At 57.1% G+C, this 12563-nt stretch overlaps 1 protein-coding gene across 20 annotated transcripts in view; it reads left to right on the top strand.

The window, feature by feature from the left end:
• Positions 1–12563, top strand: part of CAMK2B (calcium/calmodulin dependent protein kinase II beta) — a gene marked incomplete at both ends in the record, with an annotated part of 86499 nt that overhangs the window by 58338 nt on the left and 15598 nt on the right. For 19 of the 20 annotated variants that reach the window (XM_080701681.1, XM_080701674.1, XM_080701684.1 and 16 more), the window contains 8 exons: positions 1256–1321; positions 6929–7001; positions 9905–10007; positions 10081–10164; positions 10626–10720; positions 11261–11383; positions 11768–11851; positions 12496–12538. In XM_080701681.1, coding sequence (XP_080557807.1) covers positions 1256–1321; positions 6929–7001; positions 9905–10007; positions 10081–10164; positions 10626–10720; positions 11261–11383; positions 11768–11851; positions 12496–12538 — 671 coding nt within the window. Of the gene's footprint in view, positions 1–1255; positions 1322–6928; positions 7002–9904; positions 10008–10080; positions 10165–10601; positions 10721–11260; positions 11384–11767; positions 11852–12495; positions 12539–12563 lie in introns of all 20 variants that reach the window. The other variant, XM_080701670.1, reaches the window with a different exon arrangement.

The raw sequence follows: 12563 nt of genomic DNA, 5'->3' as shown, positions 1-12563 counted from the left end.
GGTGGTAATGATGATGGCGATGGTAGTGGTGATGATGGTGTTGGCAGTGGTGGTGATCATGGTAGTGATGGTGGTGATAATGATGATGGTGATAATGTTGGTGATGGTAATGATGATGGTGATGGTATGGTGATGATGGTGTTGGCAGTGGTGATAGTGATGATAGTGATGTTGATGTTGATGGTGGTGATAATGTTGGTGATGGTGATGACAATGGCAATGGTGGTGGTGATGATGCTGATGATGTTGTGATGGTGGTGATGATGATGATGGTGGTGATGTTGATCATGGTGGTGATGATGATGGTGATGATGGTGATAGTGATGGTGGTGATGATGGTGATGATGATGGTGATGATGATGATGGTAATGATGGTGATGGTTGTGATGATGGTGATGATGATGATGGCGATGGCGATGGTGATGATGGTGATGGTGGTGATGATGGTGATGGTGGTGATGATGGTGATGGTGGTGATGATGGTGATTGTGGTGATGATGATGTTGGTGGTGATGGCGATGGTGATGATGGTGGTGATGATGGTGATGGTGGTGATGATGGTGATGGTGATGATGGTGATGATGGTGATGATGGTGGTGATGATGGTGATGGTGGTGATGATGGTGATGGTGGTGATGATGGTGATTGTGGTGATGATGATGTTGGTGGTGATGGCGATGGTGATGATGGTGGTGATGATGGTGATGGTGATGATGGTGATGATGGTGGTGATGGTGATGATGATGATGGTGATGGTGGTGATGATGGTGATGGTGGTGATGATGGTGATTGTGGTGATGATGATGTTGGTGATGATGGTGATGATGATGATGGTGGTGATGGTGATGATGGTGGTGATGGTGATGATGGTGGTGATGATGGTGATGATGATGGTGATGATGGTGGTGATGGTGATGATGGTGGTGATGATGGTGATGGTTATGATGGTGGTGATGGTGGTGATGGCAATGGTGGTGATGATGGTGATGATGATGATGATGGTGATGGCGATGGTGATGATGATGATGGTGGTGATAGCGATGGTGGTGATGTTGATCATGGTGGTGATGATAGTGATGGCGATGATGGTGATGGTGGTGCTCATAGTGGTGATGTTGGTGTTGGCGATGGCAATGGTGATGGTGATGATGGCAGTGATGGTGACCATGGTGATGGTAGTGGCGGTGTCATTGATAAAAGTAACATGATGACAGGGGTCTCCAGAATCTGCAACTCCCATGTGCTTTCCTCACAGGGTCACCGGTGGGGAGCTCTTTGAAGACATTGTGGCGAGAGAATACTACAGTGAGGCCGACGCCAGGTGGGTGCTGAGCCTCGCTGTCACGCTTCCTCTTTGCTCCCCCGTTGCCCAGCCCCACTCAGCCCTGCCTGCTCCTGCCCCCTGTGTGATCCACGTCCCTTCCTGTGCATCATGGTCCCCTCCATAGCCTGGCAGGTGGCAGCCGAGTGGAAGTGTCAGCCAGCCCTCCAGCCCTCCGGGTGCTCTCTGGCAGGAGCAGGGGCAGCACGGAGGTATGGGTGGGGAGCGGTGCTCTTCATGGCAAGCGGCTGCTAGAGAGACAGCAGCATGGGCGGTTCATGGCCTCTGGATGCCTTGGGCCACGGCCCATGACAAGAACCTCTTGCTTGACCTTCCTCAGAGACAGGACAATTTCCAAGTGTTCTTCCTAAGAGGACAGTCCAGGAGTCCCCTTCCATGGTTTCCTCTCAGGGCCACCTCTGGCCCCACCCCATTTGGGTGTGGGCCAAGAAAGCCGGCAGCCTGTCCTGTTGTGGCTGCTGGGACAGATGCCCCAGGCTCTCCTCCTAGCTCTCTGCACCTCGCTTACACACCTGGGGACACCTGAACCTTCAGAACATGGCCGAGGGGCCCCCTTTTCTCTGCGCCCAGGTTTAGATGGCCCTTAGGTCTCCAAAGTGGGGCTGGAATGGAGGGGCATGGATTCCATCCAGACTGGGCTTCCTCACAACCCTTGGGTAGCCCTTCCCTTAAGATAATTAAGAGAGATGATGGTCCCAGAGATAGCCTTTTATGGCATGGGGCCACATTGAGGGGTACAGGATGCCAGCGAGGAGATGGGAGACCCTGCCCAAGGAAAGGCAGCTACTCATGGCCTGCTGTGGGCAGATCAGATGCCACCGGGGTCCCTGATAGAGCATCTCAGCTCAGGGACAGCTGAGGGTGGTCACTTCCTACTGAGCCGGCTCTGTGCACCCCCACTCTGCCATAGGTAGGTGCATTTAAAAAGAAAAAAGAGGGCTACAGTGGTCCTCTGCAGGCGGTGGAGTTATGGATGATTTTAAATTTTTTATCTTGTCTATTTTAAAACTCTTCTTCAATGAATATGTATTGCATTTCTGATCAAGAGAAATGAATATTATTTTTAAAGTAGCTTTATGTGACTCGTGTCTGAGCCAGCAGGAGGCCTTGCCCTTTGTGACAGACCCTGGGTCTCCCAGGGAAAGGCAGCAGTACCCAAGTTCATCCTGGTCCCTCAGGTCCCCCCTTGGAGCCAGGCAAACAGGGGCCATGGGCTGGCTGGGGAGACGGCAGCTGGGGTCAAGCCGGGCAGCAGCCCCTCCTCTCAGCCCCAGGTCTCAAGGGCTTCTTTCTAAAACTCCTTCAGGAAGGACTTTGTATAAAACAGCTTGCAAGTGGCCTGTCCCTTGGAGTGAAGGAAGATGAGGTGTTTTTTTTTCCTTTTTCTTTTCATTTTTGGTGGTGCTAGGGATGGAACCCAGGGGTATTCTACCTCTGAGCTACACTCCCAGTCCTAATTTTTATTCTTTGGTTTTGTTTGTTTGTTTTGGGGGGTTTATTTTTGTTTTGTTTTTTGGTGGTACTGGGGTTCCTGGAAACCTTTCTACCTCTGGGCTACACTCCAAGACCTATTTTTTTTATATTTTTATTTGGAAACAGGGTCTCTTAAGCCAGTGAGGCTGGCTTCGAACCTGCGCAATCCTCCTGTCTCCGCCTCCCAAGCACAGGGATTACGCGGCCGGCCCTATATTTTATTCTTTATTTTGAAACAAGTTCTCAGTAAGTTGTGGAGGGCCTCACTAAGTAGCTGAGGCTAGCCGTGAACCATGATCCTCCAGTCTCAGCCTCCCCTCCTGAATGCTGGGATTACAAGTGTGCACCACCGCGCCCAGCCAGGGCTTTTCTTTATATTGGAAACATCACCCAGCTGGGGCTGCCTGCTGGGTAGATGCACTCAAGGGTCCCCGTAGCCCCCACTCACCCACTCAGTGCTGAGGGCTGACGGATGCCAGGCAAGGGCTGTCCCTAGACTGAAGACCCCTGGACACTGCCCCAGGCCCAGAGCCTCCTTCTGCTTCCTCATGGTGCCACCCTAGCCCACCTCAGCTCCACCCCTCTTCACCTGCTCCCTCCACTCCCGTGGACTTTCCTTGCCCTACTCAATGTTGTGTGGTGTCTGTGAGACCTATCATCCCCCAGCCTGGGGAGCTGCATGCACCATCACGGCAGCCACAGGAACACCCCCCCCCCCCCCCCCCCCCGCCCAAGATCCTTCCAGAGCATCACTGCAGGCCCAATAGTTGGGCCTCAGCCTCCCCCCACTGAACTCAGTGCTCAGCCTCTGACTGGCACACAGCGCCCCCTGGCGGCCTTGGAGAGCCTGGCCTGCAGCAGGAACCTCACCAGACCCACCCAGCCTTCCTTCTGCCGGCCAGGGAGAGACCCTGCCCAGGACCCAGCCGCCTCAGTCGGGCCCAGAGAGGAGCAGCTGGGGCTTGGGTCTTTCTGGGTGTTTGAGCTGTCCAGGTCCCAGGAGCCTTCAGCAAACTGCAGAGTGTGGGGAGGAAAGAGTCCAGCATCCCCTACCAGGCCCAGACCTTCCCAAACCAGAAGACCCCATATGGAGGAGCAGCTGGGGCTGCTGGGAGTCGGCAGCGTGGTGCCGCCTGGCTGGCTCCCTGTGCCTCCGGTGGTAGTGTCTAATGGAGTGGGAGTGGGGGCCCTGAGGGTCCTTACCCTCTGGGCTTCGCGGCAAGCTCAGGAACCTGCCACTGCCTTGAGAAGCTGTTCTGAGACTGAGCTCACATGTCCCCAAGCTCGCAGACCTGCCCCATCAAGGCCCCGTCAGCCCCATCACTGCTGCAGGAAGTGGGTTTTTCACACTGCTTCCTCTCTGGAGGGATAAATGAGACAGAAATGACTTTTCTGAACTCATTTCTAACCAAGAAGGCTAGAAATTCCTTAGCAAGAAGAGGGATTTGTTTTGTGAGTTTGTGGGGAAGGTGAGGAGCGTCTTAAGTCTTTTTGCAAAGCAGGAAAAAGTTCAAAACATTTAGAACCCGGGGTTGTTTTTTGGGGAGGAATACTGTAGATTTAATCCAAGGGCATTCTACCTCTGAGCTATCCCCAGCCCTATTTTAGTTTTGGGGTTTTTTTATATTTTAAATCAAGGTCTTGCTAAGTTGCTAAGGCAGACCTTGAGCCTGTGATCCTCCTGACTCAGTCTCCCAAGTACTGGGATTATAGGCATGCACCACTGCACCTGGCTTAGAACCTATTTAAAAAAATCACAAGTTCACAGCCAACCTCAGCAACTTGTGGGGCCCTCTGCAAGTTAGTAAGACTCTGTCTCAAAATAAAGAATAACAGCCGGGCGTGGTGGCACACGCTTGTAATCCCAGTACCTGGGAGGCTGAGACAGGAGAATCACAAGTCCAAAGCCAGCCTCACCAGCTTAGTGAGGCTCTCAGCAACTTAGTGAGACCCTGTTTCCAAGTAAAATATAAAATAGGTCTGGGGGTATAGCCCGGGGGTAGAAGGTCCCCAGTACTACAAAAAAAAGTAAAGTAAAGTAAGAAAGAAAGAAAGAAAGAAAGAAAGAAAGAAAGAAAGAAAGAATAAAAAGTAGGGCTAAAAGCCGGGCATGGTGGTGCATGCTTATAATCCCCACGCTTGGGAGGTGGAGACAAGGATCGTGCAGGTTTGAAGCCAGCCACGCTAGCTTAAGAGACCCTGTTTCCAAATAAAAAAGTATAAAAATAGGTCTGGGAGTGTAGCCCAGAGGTAGAAGGATTTCCAGGAACCCCAGTACTACCAAAAAAAAAGTAGGGCTAAGGGTAAGCCAGGTGTGTTGGCATTTACTTGTAATCCCAGTACTTGGGAGACGAGACAGGAGGATCGCAGTTTGCAGCCAGCCTCCGCTACTTAGTAAGGCCCTCTGCTACTTAGACCCTCTTTCAAAATAAAGAATAAAAAATAGGGTTAGGGTGTAACTCAGAGGTAGAATGCCCCTGGGTTTCATTCCCAGTACTGGAAGCAAAATTCCATAGAAGCTGGCCATGGTGGTGCACACCTATAGTCCCAGCTACTGGGGAGGTTGAAGTGGGAGGATCACTTGAGTCCCAAAGTTTGAGGCCAGCTTGGGCAACACAGTGAGACCCCTGCCTCAAAAAACATGTATGAAACAAAACTATAGAAAGCAGTAAGATGGTGAAGGGGCCCACTGAGGCACTGACTGTCCCTGGTGGGGAGGGATGGACATCGTCAAGACCCAGACCCTGTGAATAATGCCTAGAACCAGGCGCGAACGCTGCCTGAGAATGATTCTGATAATGACGATGACTTGATAGAATGTTCAGAACATGAAAGAAGAAAGAAGGGAGGGAGGGAGGGAGGGAGGGAGGGAGGGAGGGAGAGAGAGAGAGAAAGGGAAAACCCTAAGTGTCAGCCCTGCCCTGGGAGGATGGTGTGGTGTCCGAGGCTGGGGCTACATGAGGAGAGGTCCCGGGGAGCAGCTGCCGACGGGGCCGCTGGCGGGCCCAGGGTGTCCATGTTGCCTGCAGGCCAGAGCTGTTGCTTCTGCCTGGTATAACCCCAGCACCGTGTTCTCCTGGGGAACCCTGGTGACCCTGAGTGTGTGTGACAGGTGGACCAGATTGAGTTTGCCCCCCAGGCTGCCACTTGTGGAACATGCAGAGGCCTGTGCACTGGCCCTGGGTCCTGCACCATCAGGGCGGGAGCTAGGGGGATATAGGCAGGGGCACGCTGGAAGTTACAGAGGCCTTGGGGCCTGGCCCAGATCACCAAGGAAGGTGCTGCCCCCCACCCCCCCCGCTGCAGTGCCCAGGAAGGCGGCGCTGTCCCCTGACCACAGGAAGCAGGTCCCATGTAGAGGGAAGGCCAGCCGCGAGGTGTCCAGGCCACGGTGGTGGCTAGAAGGGAGCTAGGGCCTGGGGCGAGAGGCCCACAGCCCATGCCCCTCCCGGGGAGAGCCAGGCTCAGAGTGGCCGCTGCCTCTGGCAGAGCAACACATGGAGAGTGACCTGGCTGCTAGAGGTCAAGGTACCCCCCACTCCACAGAGCTGGTGGAGGGTACCTCAGCCCACGGCTTCAGCCACCCCTGGATTGCCTGTGGGGAGGCCAGTTTCCACTGTAGCAGCTATATGTAAGCCAAGGTGATGTTTAGATTATTTACATCCATTGAGATAAAAACAACATGGGTGCCAGTGCACGACCGCTGCCCAAGGGGGGCCTGGCCTAGACTCACCTGCTGCCCCCTCCCTGCCATGGTTTCTTGCCCACGGCCCTTACCATAGCCTTCCTTGAAGAATATAGGTCAGCCTGGCTTCTGGGGTCAGGCCTGGGTCAGCTTGGCCACGGTGAGGCCGGGGAGTGGCATTTCCCTCTGAGCATCACCGCTGGGCCTGGGGCTGGCCCTGAGAAGACCTGGGCCCAGGGGGATGCAGGGCCAGGACCTGGGCAGTTGGCCCGGGCTGGGGAAGGAGCCCTGGCAGCCCCTCCCGGCCAGCATCTCCTCTCCTGATTCCCTACATCCTCCTCGCCCCCCACCTGGGCACCGCCGCCCTCCACGTGCCTCCCGAGCTGCACGCCCAGGCCCCGTGCTAACCCACCTGCCGTCTGCCGCAGCCACTGCATCCAGCAGATCCTGGAGGCCGTGCTCCACTGTCACCAAATGGGGGTCGTCCACAGAGACCTCAAGGTGAGTTCCTGCCCACTCTCCTGGGTCCCTGGAGCAGGCCGGCTTGCTGCTGAAAGGAGGTGGGAGTGGCAGAGTGGGGTGGTAAGGGGGCTGTGGGTGTGGGCAGGGTGTGCACACACTGTGTTTGTGTGCTCGTGTGTGTGTGTGCTCAAATGTGTGTACATGCATGCACATAGACATCCATCTATGTTGTACTCACTTGTGAATATGTGTGTGCATGGAGGAGTGTGTGCACATGGAGGCATGTGAGTGCATATCTGTGTGTGCATGTCCATGTTTGTGCATATAGTAGTGCATATGTGCCTACATGTGTGTACACAGGTACATGAATGTTTGGTGTATATTGTGTAGGTTTCCATGCATGTGCATGCACGTGCAGAAGTGGTCATGTATGTGTGTGCACATACATGTATGTATGGGAGCACACCGCGGGCTTGTGTGTGTGTGCTCATATGTGTGTACATATGTGGGTGTATGTGTACACATGGTGGGATATATCTGCACACATCCTGCAGAGGGCCTCCAGGGCTGGAAGGGGCAGCCTTTGGAAATCAGCCTGTCAACAGATGTCTACATGTGTGCACGTGTGCGTGCGTGTGTGATGCTAGAGATTGAACCCAGGGAGATTCTACCTCCAAGCTACACCCCAGCCCTATTTTATTTTTTTATTTGGCTACAGGTCTTGTTAAGGTTGATGCAAGCCTCATCGGGCTACTGAGGCTGGCTTTGACTGGGCAGTCCTCCTGTCTCAGCCTCCCAAGCACTGGGGTTACAGGCGTGCGCCACCACTTCCAGGCTTATTTTCTGGGCCCCCACCAAGATGCAGCTCTGGCCACGGGGACACAGGTGGCAGGGCCGGCGTGCTGGGCAGGGTGTGAAAGCTGCCTGGCCTGGCCCTGCCTGCCCCTCGCAGATTTCTGACCAAGGCTGTGCTGCTCAGAGCTGAGCTGGGGACTCCAGGCTTTGTCAAAAGGTTTGCTCCCCCAGAGCAATGTGGCCACAGCCTCTCCCTTGCCCTTTGCTCCCTCTGGCGCCTCCCTTTTCAGCCCCATTTGCTGGGTTGCTGGCCTGGCCCCAGTGTACTGAGACCCGGTTTCCCACAGGGCTCACACCAAAGGGCTGGCACCTTCCTCAGGCTGTGGATGAGGGGAGCCAGGCCCGGCAGCTGCTGTGGGGAGGCTGTGCCCTGGCGGTGCCCTGGCCCCCTGGTGCCTCGGCTTCCTGTCTCATTTGAGCTGGCCAAATTCACATGTCCCCTCGAGGACCACGCACTGGCGCCAGGACGCAGTGTTTCTCCTGGGAGGGGACATGGGTCCTTTGTCCCCAATCTCCTGGACCCAATCTCCTGAGGCGGAGGCGTGGAGGGAGAGCGTGTGCTCCCTCGCCTCTCCGTTTCGGGGGACACGTAGGATCCTCGATGTGGCCTCAGCTCCTGTCTTGCCGAGTATCCGCCTCTCAGGGGAGAAACCCACCCTCTTGGCTGAGAGGCCACCGGGGTAGGCTGCTGGCTCCCCGCTGCAGTGCCCGTGGCAGACAGCAGAGGGCAGTGGTGCATCTCAGGCTGTGAAGGAGGCTGCGGAGCCCAGCAGTGGGGGCCTGGCGGAGCAGCCCGGCGGGGGTGGGCCAGCACCACACACTCTCCAGGGGCCCCTGCCCTCTTGCCCGTGGCCCTGGGTTACCCGCCCCTCTTTCTTTACCATCTGCTCCCTCTGAGGAGGGGACAAAGATCAGGCCGAGGGCTGGGGCAGTGCACCCCTTCTCCTTGAGATTCTTAGTGTGGGAGCTCCGGAGCGCAGGGTCCTTGCCTTCCTCTGGTTGGCGAATGGAGATGGGCACAGGGGCCTCTAGTGGGCAGCCAGTGGGCAGGAGCACGCATGCTCTGCCTGTTACCAGGGAGACTGGAACCGAAGGGGCTCAGTGCCTGATCCCTGCCTGCAAGTTAGGCCACAGCTGGGGCTCGCAGGGAGCCTGGCCTGCCACGCGGGGCCGGTGCTCACAGCTCAGGAGCACACGTCCTTCCTTGTGAGTGGGGCAGGTTTCACTGACTCCAAGGCTCACTTTTCCATGTTTTTTTTTTTTTTTTTTTTTTGGTGGTACTGGGGTTCCTGGAAGCCCTTCTACCTCCGGGCTACACTCCCAGACCTCTTTTTACATTTTTTTTAATATTTGGAAACAGGGTCTCCTAAGCCAGCGCGCGCGGCTGGCTTCGAACCTGCGCGATCCTCCTGTCTCTGCCTCCCAAGCGCGGGGATTACAGGCGTGCGCCACCACGCCCGGCTCACTTTTCCATGTTTTGAAATTTCCAAGATTGACTGGCAACCAGTGTTAGAAGCCAGTCACGTGGCAGGCAGTTTCCTTTTGGGCGGCTCCTTAGCAGTGGTAGGCCCTGGGGCACGGGATAAGGAGGAGGGAGACTAAGGCGGCCGCTGGTGGCCAGTGGTCAGGAAGCCCAGGGAGTGTGGTGGCCATGGGTGCCACATCCTGGGCTGCGCTGAGCATGCTGGACTCTGGGTGCTCCTTCTTGTTCTTCGAGGGCCACAGTCTGGGCAGAAAGTGCTGAGCCTCTCAGTACCCTACGCACACTGTGTCCAAAATTGGGGCTGTGGTCATCGCAGCCCCTCTTCCAGTGGGAGTCCAAGGCCAGGGGAGCCCCACATTCCTTGTATGCCCTGCCCCAGAGCTGTGGGGATCATCACAGGTGCTTGTGAGGGTGGCAGGTGGCTTTGGTCTGAGAGGTCCTCGACCCATCCTGAGTGCAGGGGACCTATGCTGTGGCTGAGTTACTCCCCTGAAGGGCTGGGGCTGCTGGAGTGGGGCTGTTGGGTGAGTCAGAGTGTCCCTCTGCCCGCACTCTGCCTGTGACACCTGGGTGTGAGCACGGCACTTCCCCCACCTCTCTCTAGCCTGAGAACCTGCTCCTGGCCAGCAAGTGCAAGGGGGCAGCGGTGAAGCTGGCGGACTTCGGCCTGGCCATCGAGGTGCAGGGGGACCAGCAGGCATGGTTTGGTGAGTGTTCAGGGGACGGCAGGGGATGCCATGGGCCGCTTGCAGCCCCTCACGGCCCTTTCCCCCTCCATAGGGTTTGCCGGCACACCGGGCTACCTGTCCCCCGAGGTCCTCCGGAAGGAGGCGTATGGCAAGCCTGTGGACATCTGGGCATGTGGTGAGCCCTGAGTGTGGGCGGTGGGTGGTGGGCATGCTGGGGCGTGGGGGGCATTTCTGGGAACTCCGTGTCCATCCTGGAACATGCAGATGACCAGCTTCCCTGCCCTCGGCCAAATTTATGTGTCAGACCTGTCTTTGGGAGCCTTGCAGGGACTGACCCTCAGACCACAGCTGCTAAAGTGACCCAGGGCCGCCACTGCGTTGTCCCCTGCACTCAGTGGAGGCGCGGGCCCCGAGCAGAGTGGACAGTGGGAGTGGAGGGGTCAGGGGCTGTTAGGCCTCACCTGGCAGCGCTGCACCTTGGGGGGTCCTCTTGCAGGCATGTGCAGCAGAGGGGGCTAGCCTTGGCTCCTGGGTAGGAGCTCTGCGCTATTCTACTGCCCATGGTGGGGGTGGCAAAGGAACCCTGAGCACCCCGGAGCCCTCCCAGGGCAGTGCTGCTCATGTCCCTGTCCATAGGCGTGATCCTGTACATCCTACTGGTGGGATACCCGCCCTTCTGGGATGAGGACCAGCATAAGCTGTACCAGCAGATCAAGGCTGGGGCCTATGATGTGAGTGCTGTGTGGGATGGGCTTGGAGCCTTCTGGGCCACGACTTTGGTCCTGGCTTCTAGGTGTGGGTGGAGCCTCCTGGGGTCACACCTTCAGTTCTGCCTTCTGCAAGTGGGAGGAGCTTCCTGGGGCCACGCCCTCAGAACTGCCTTCTGGGTATGGGTGGGGTCTCCTGGGGCCACACCCTCAAAACTGCCTTCTGGATGTGGGTGGAGCCTCCTGGGGCCATGCTTTCAGAACTGCCTTCTGGGTATGGGTGGGGGTCTCCTGGGGCCACACCCTCAAAACTGCCTTCTGGGTGTGGGTGGAGCCTCCTGGGGCCATGCCCTCAGAACTGCCTTCTGGGTGTGGGTGGAGGCTCCTGGGGCCACGCCCTCAGAACTGCCTTCTGGGTGTGGGTGGAGGCTCCTGGGGCCACGCCCTCAGAACTGCCTTCTGGGTGTGAGTGGAGGCTCCTGGGGCCACGCCCTCAGTCTACCCCCTAAGGCTCCTCCTGGGGAGAGACTTCAACCCTGGTCTGTGCCTTGTTTCCTTCTGTAGTTCCCTTCCCCCGAGTGGGACACCGTCACTCCTGAAGCCAAAAACCTTATCAACCAGATGTTGACTATCAACCCAGCCAAGCGCATCACAGCTCACGAGGCCCTGAAGCACCCATGGGTCTGCGTAAGTCATCCCTGGCCCCCCTGGGGAAGGTCCTGGGGGCGCTGGCAAAGACCCTGGGTGGGCTGGGGTTCTTTTCTTCGCATCTGGCAGGCCCCCTGGTTGCCTCAGTGGCTTCTGGTGGCCTCTGCCTGGGAGAGGCTGGTGGCTTTCGAGGACGGGGCTTGGAGGACATTCAGGGTAGAGGAGGTCCCTTCCTCCTGGCCCTGGTCTTGTCTGTGGGGAAGACTTGAACCCGCAGCAGGTGGGAAAGCTGTCCTCTTGTGCTGCTGGCTCCCAGCTCACTGGGCCCCCAGTGCTTCGGGCCCTGCTGCTTTGGGCTTCTCCCCTGACCCTGGGGAATGAGGCCAGTGCCTTGCCACACTGTGACCATCCTGTTCCCCACAGCAACGCTCCACGGTGGCCTCCATGATGCATAGACAGGAGACTGTGGAGTGTTTGAAGAAGTTCAACGCCAGGAGGAAGCTCAAGGTGAGGCACCGCTCAGCCAGCCCCCAGCACCACCACCCATCCGTGTGTCCCCACGGGCCCTGGGCTAGGAGTCGCGCCAGTGGGTCTGGACAGGCCAGCAGGAGGAAGAGGCAGCGTCTGCCCCAAGACAGCTTGCTGGCAGGTCCCAAACCAAACACGTCCAGGCCCTGGGAGCAGCCCAGAGCACCTGGGTTGGGTACGGGCTTGTCCTGGGCACCGAGCCGGCCCTCCTGGTCCTGCAGGCTGCCTCTGTCTTAGAGGACAGAGGCGTCCCTATGGGTAGGTGGTGACCCTCTGGTGGCTGTCTGTCAGGCCACCTGGCTCCTCAGGCTTCCAGCCCTAGAGCAGTGCCAGGCCTCTGGTTCTCCCAAAAGTCTCAGGACAGTCAGCACCACCCTGTGTTAGGAAAAGAGGGGCACAGGGGGGCCAGAGGAGCTGTGGGACAACAGGGAGTCCTGCCCCCTCCCCGTGCCGTGGGAGGCTCTTGAAGCCCTTGGAAGCTGTGTTTGTTAGGCAGGGTCAGGTTCTTGTGTGTTTGGTTATAGGTGATCAGGCCTCTCCAGAAGGCTGAGCATGCGCACAGGTGGGCAGGGCCACCGGGGGGGCACTAATGAGTGGCCCTGGCTCTGTCTGTCTCTCCGCAGGGGGCCATCCTCACCACCATGCTGGCCACACGGAATTTCTCAGGTGAGACGTCCTTCCCCAGGAAGGA

Source organism: Muscardinus avellanarius (assembly GCF_963383645.1).
Source record: "Muscardinus avellanarius genome assembly, chromosome: 9".
Taxonomy (NCBI): Eukaryota; Metazoa; Chordata; class Mammalia; order Rodentia; family Gliridae; genus Muscardinus; species Muscardinus avellanarius.
This window is presented reverse-complemented; position numbering and strand designations above follow the sequence as displayed.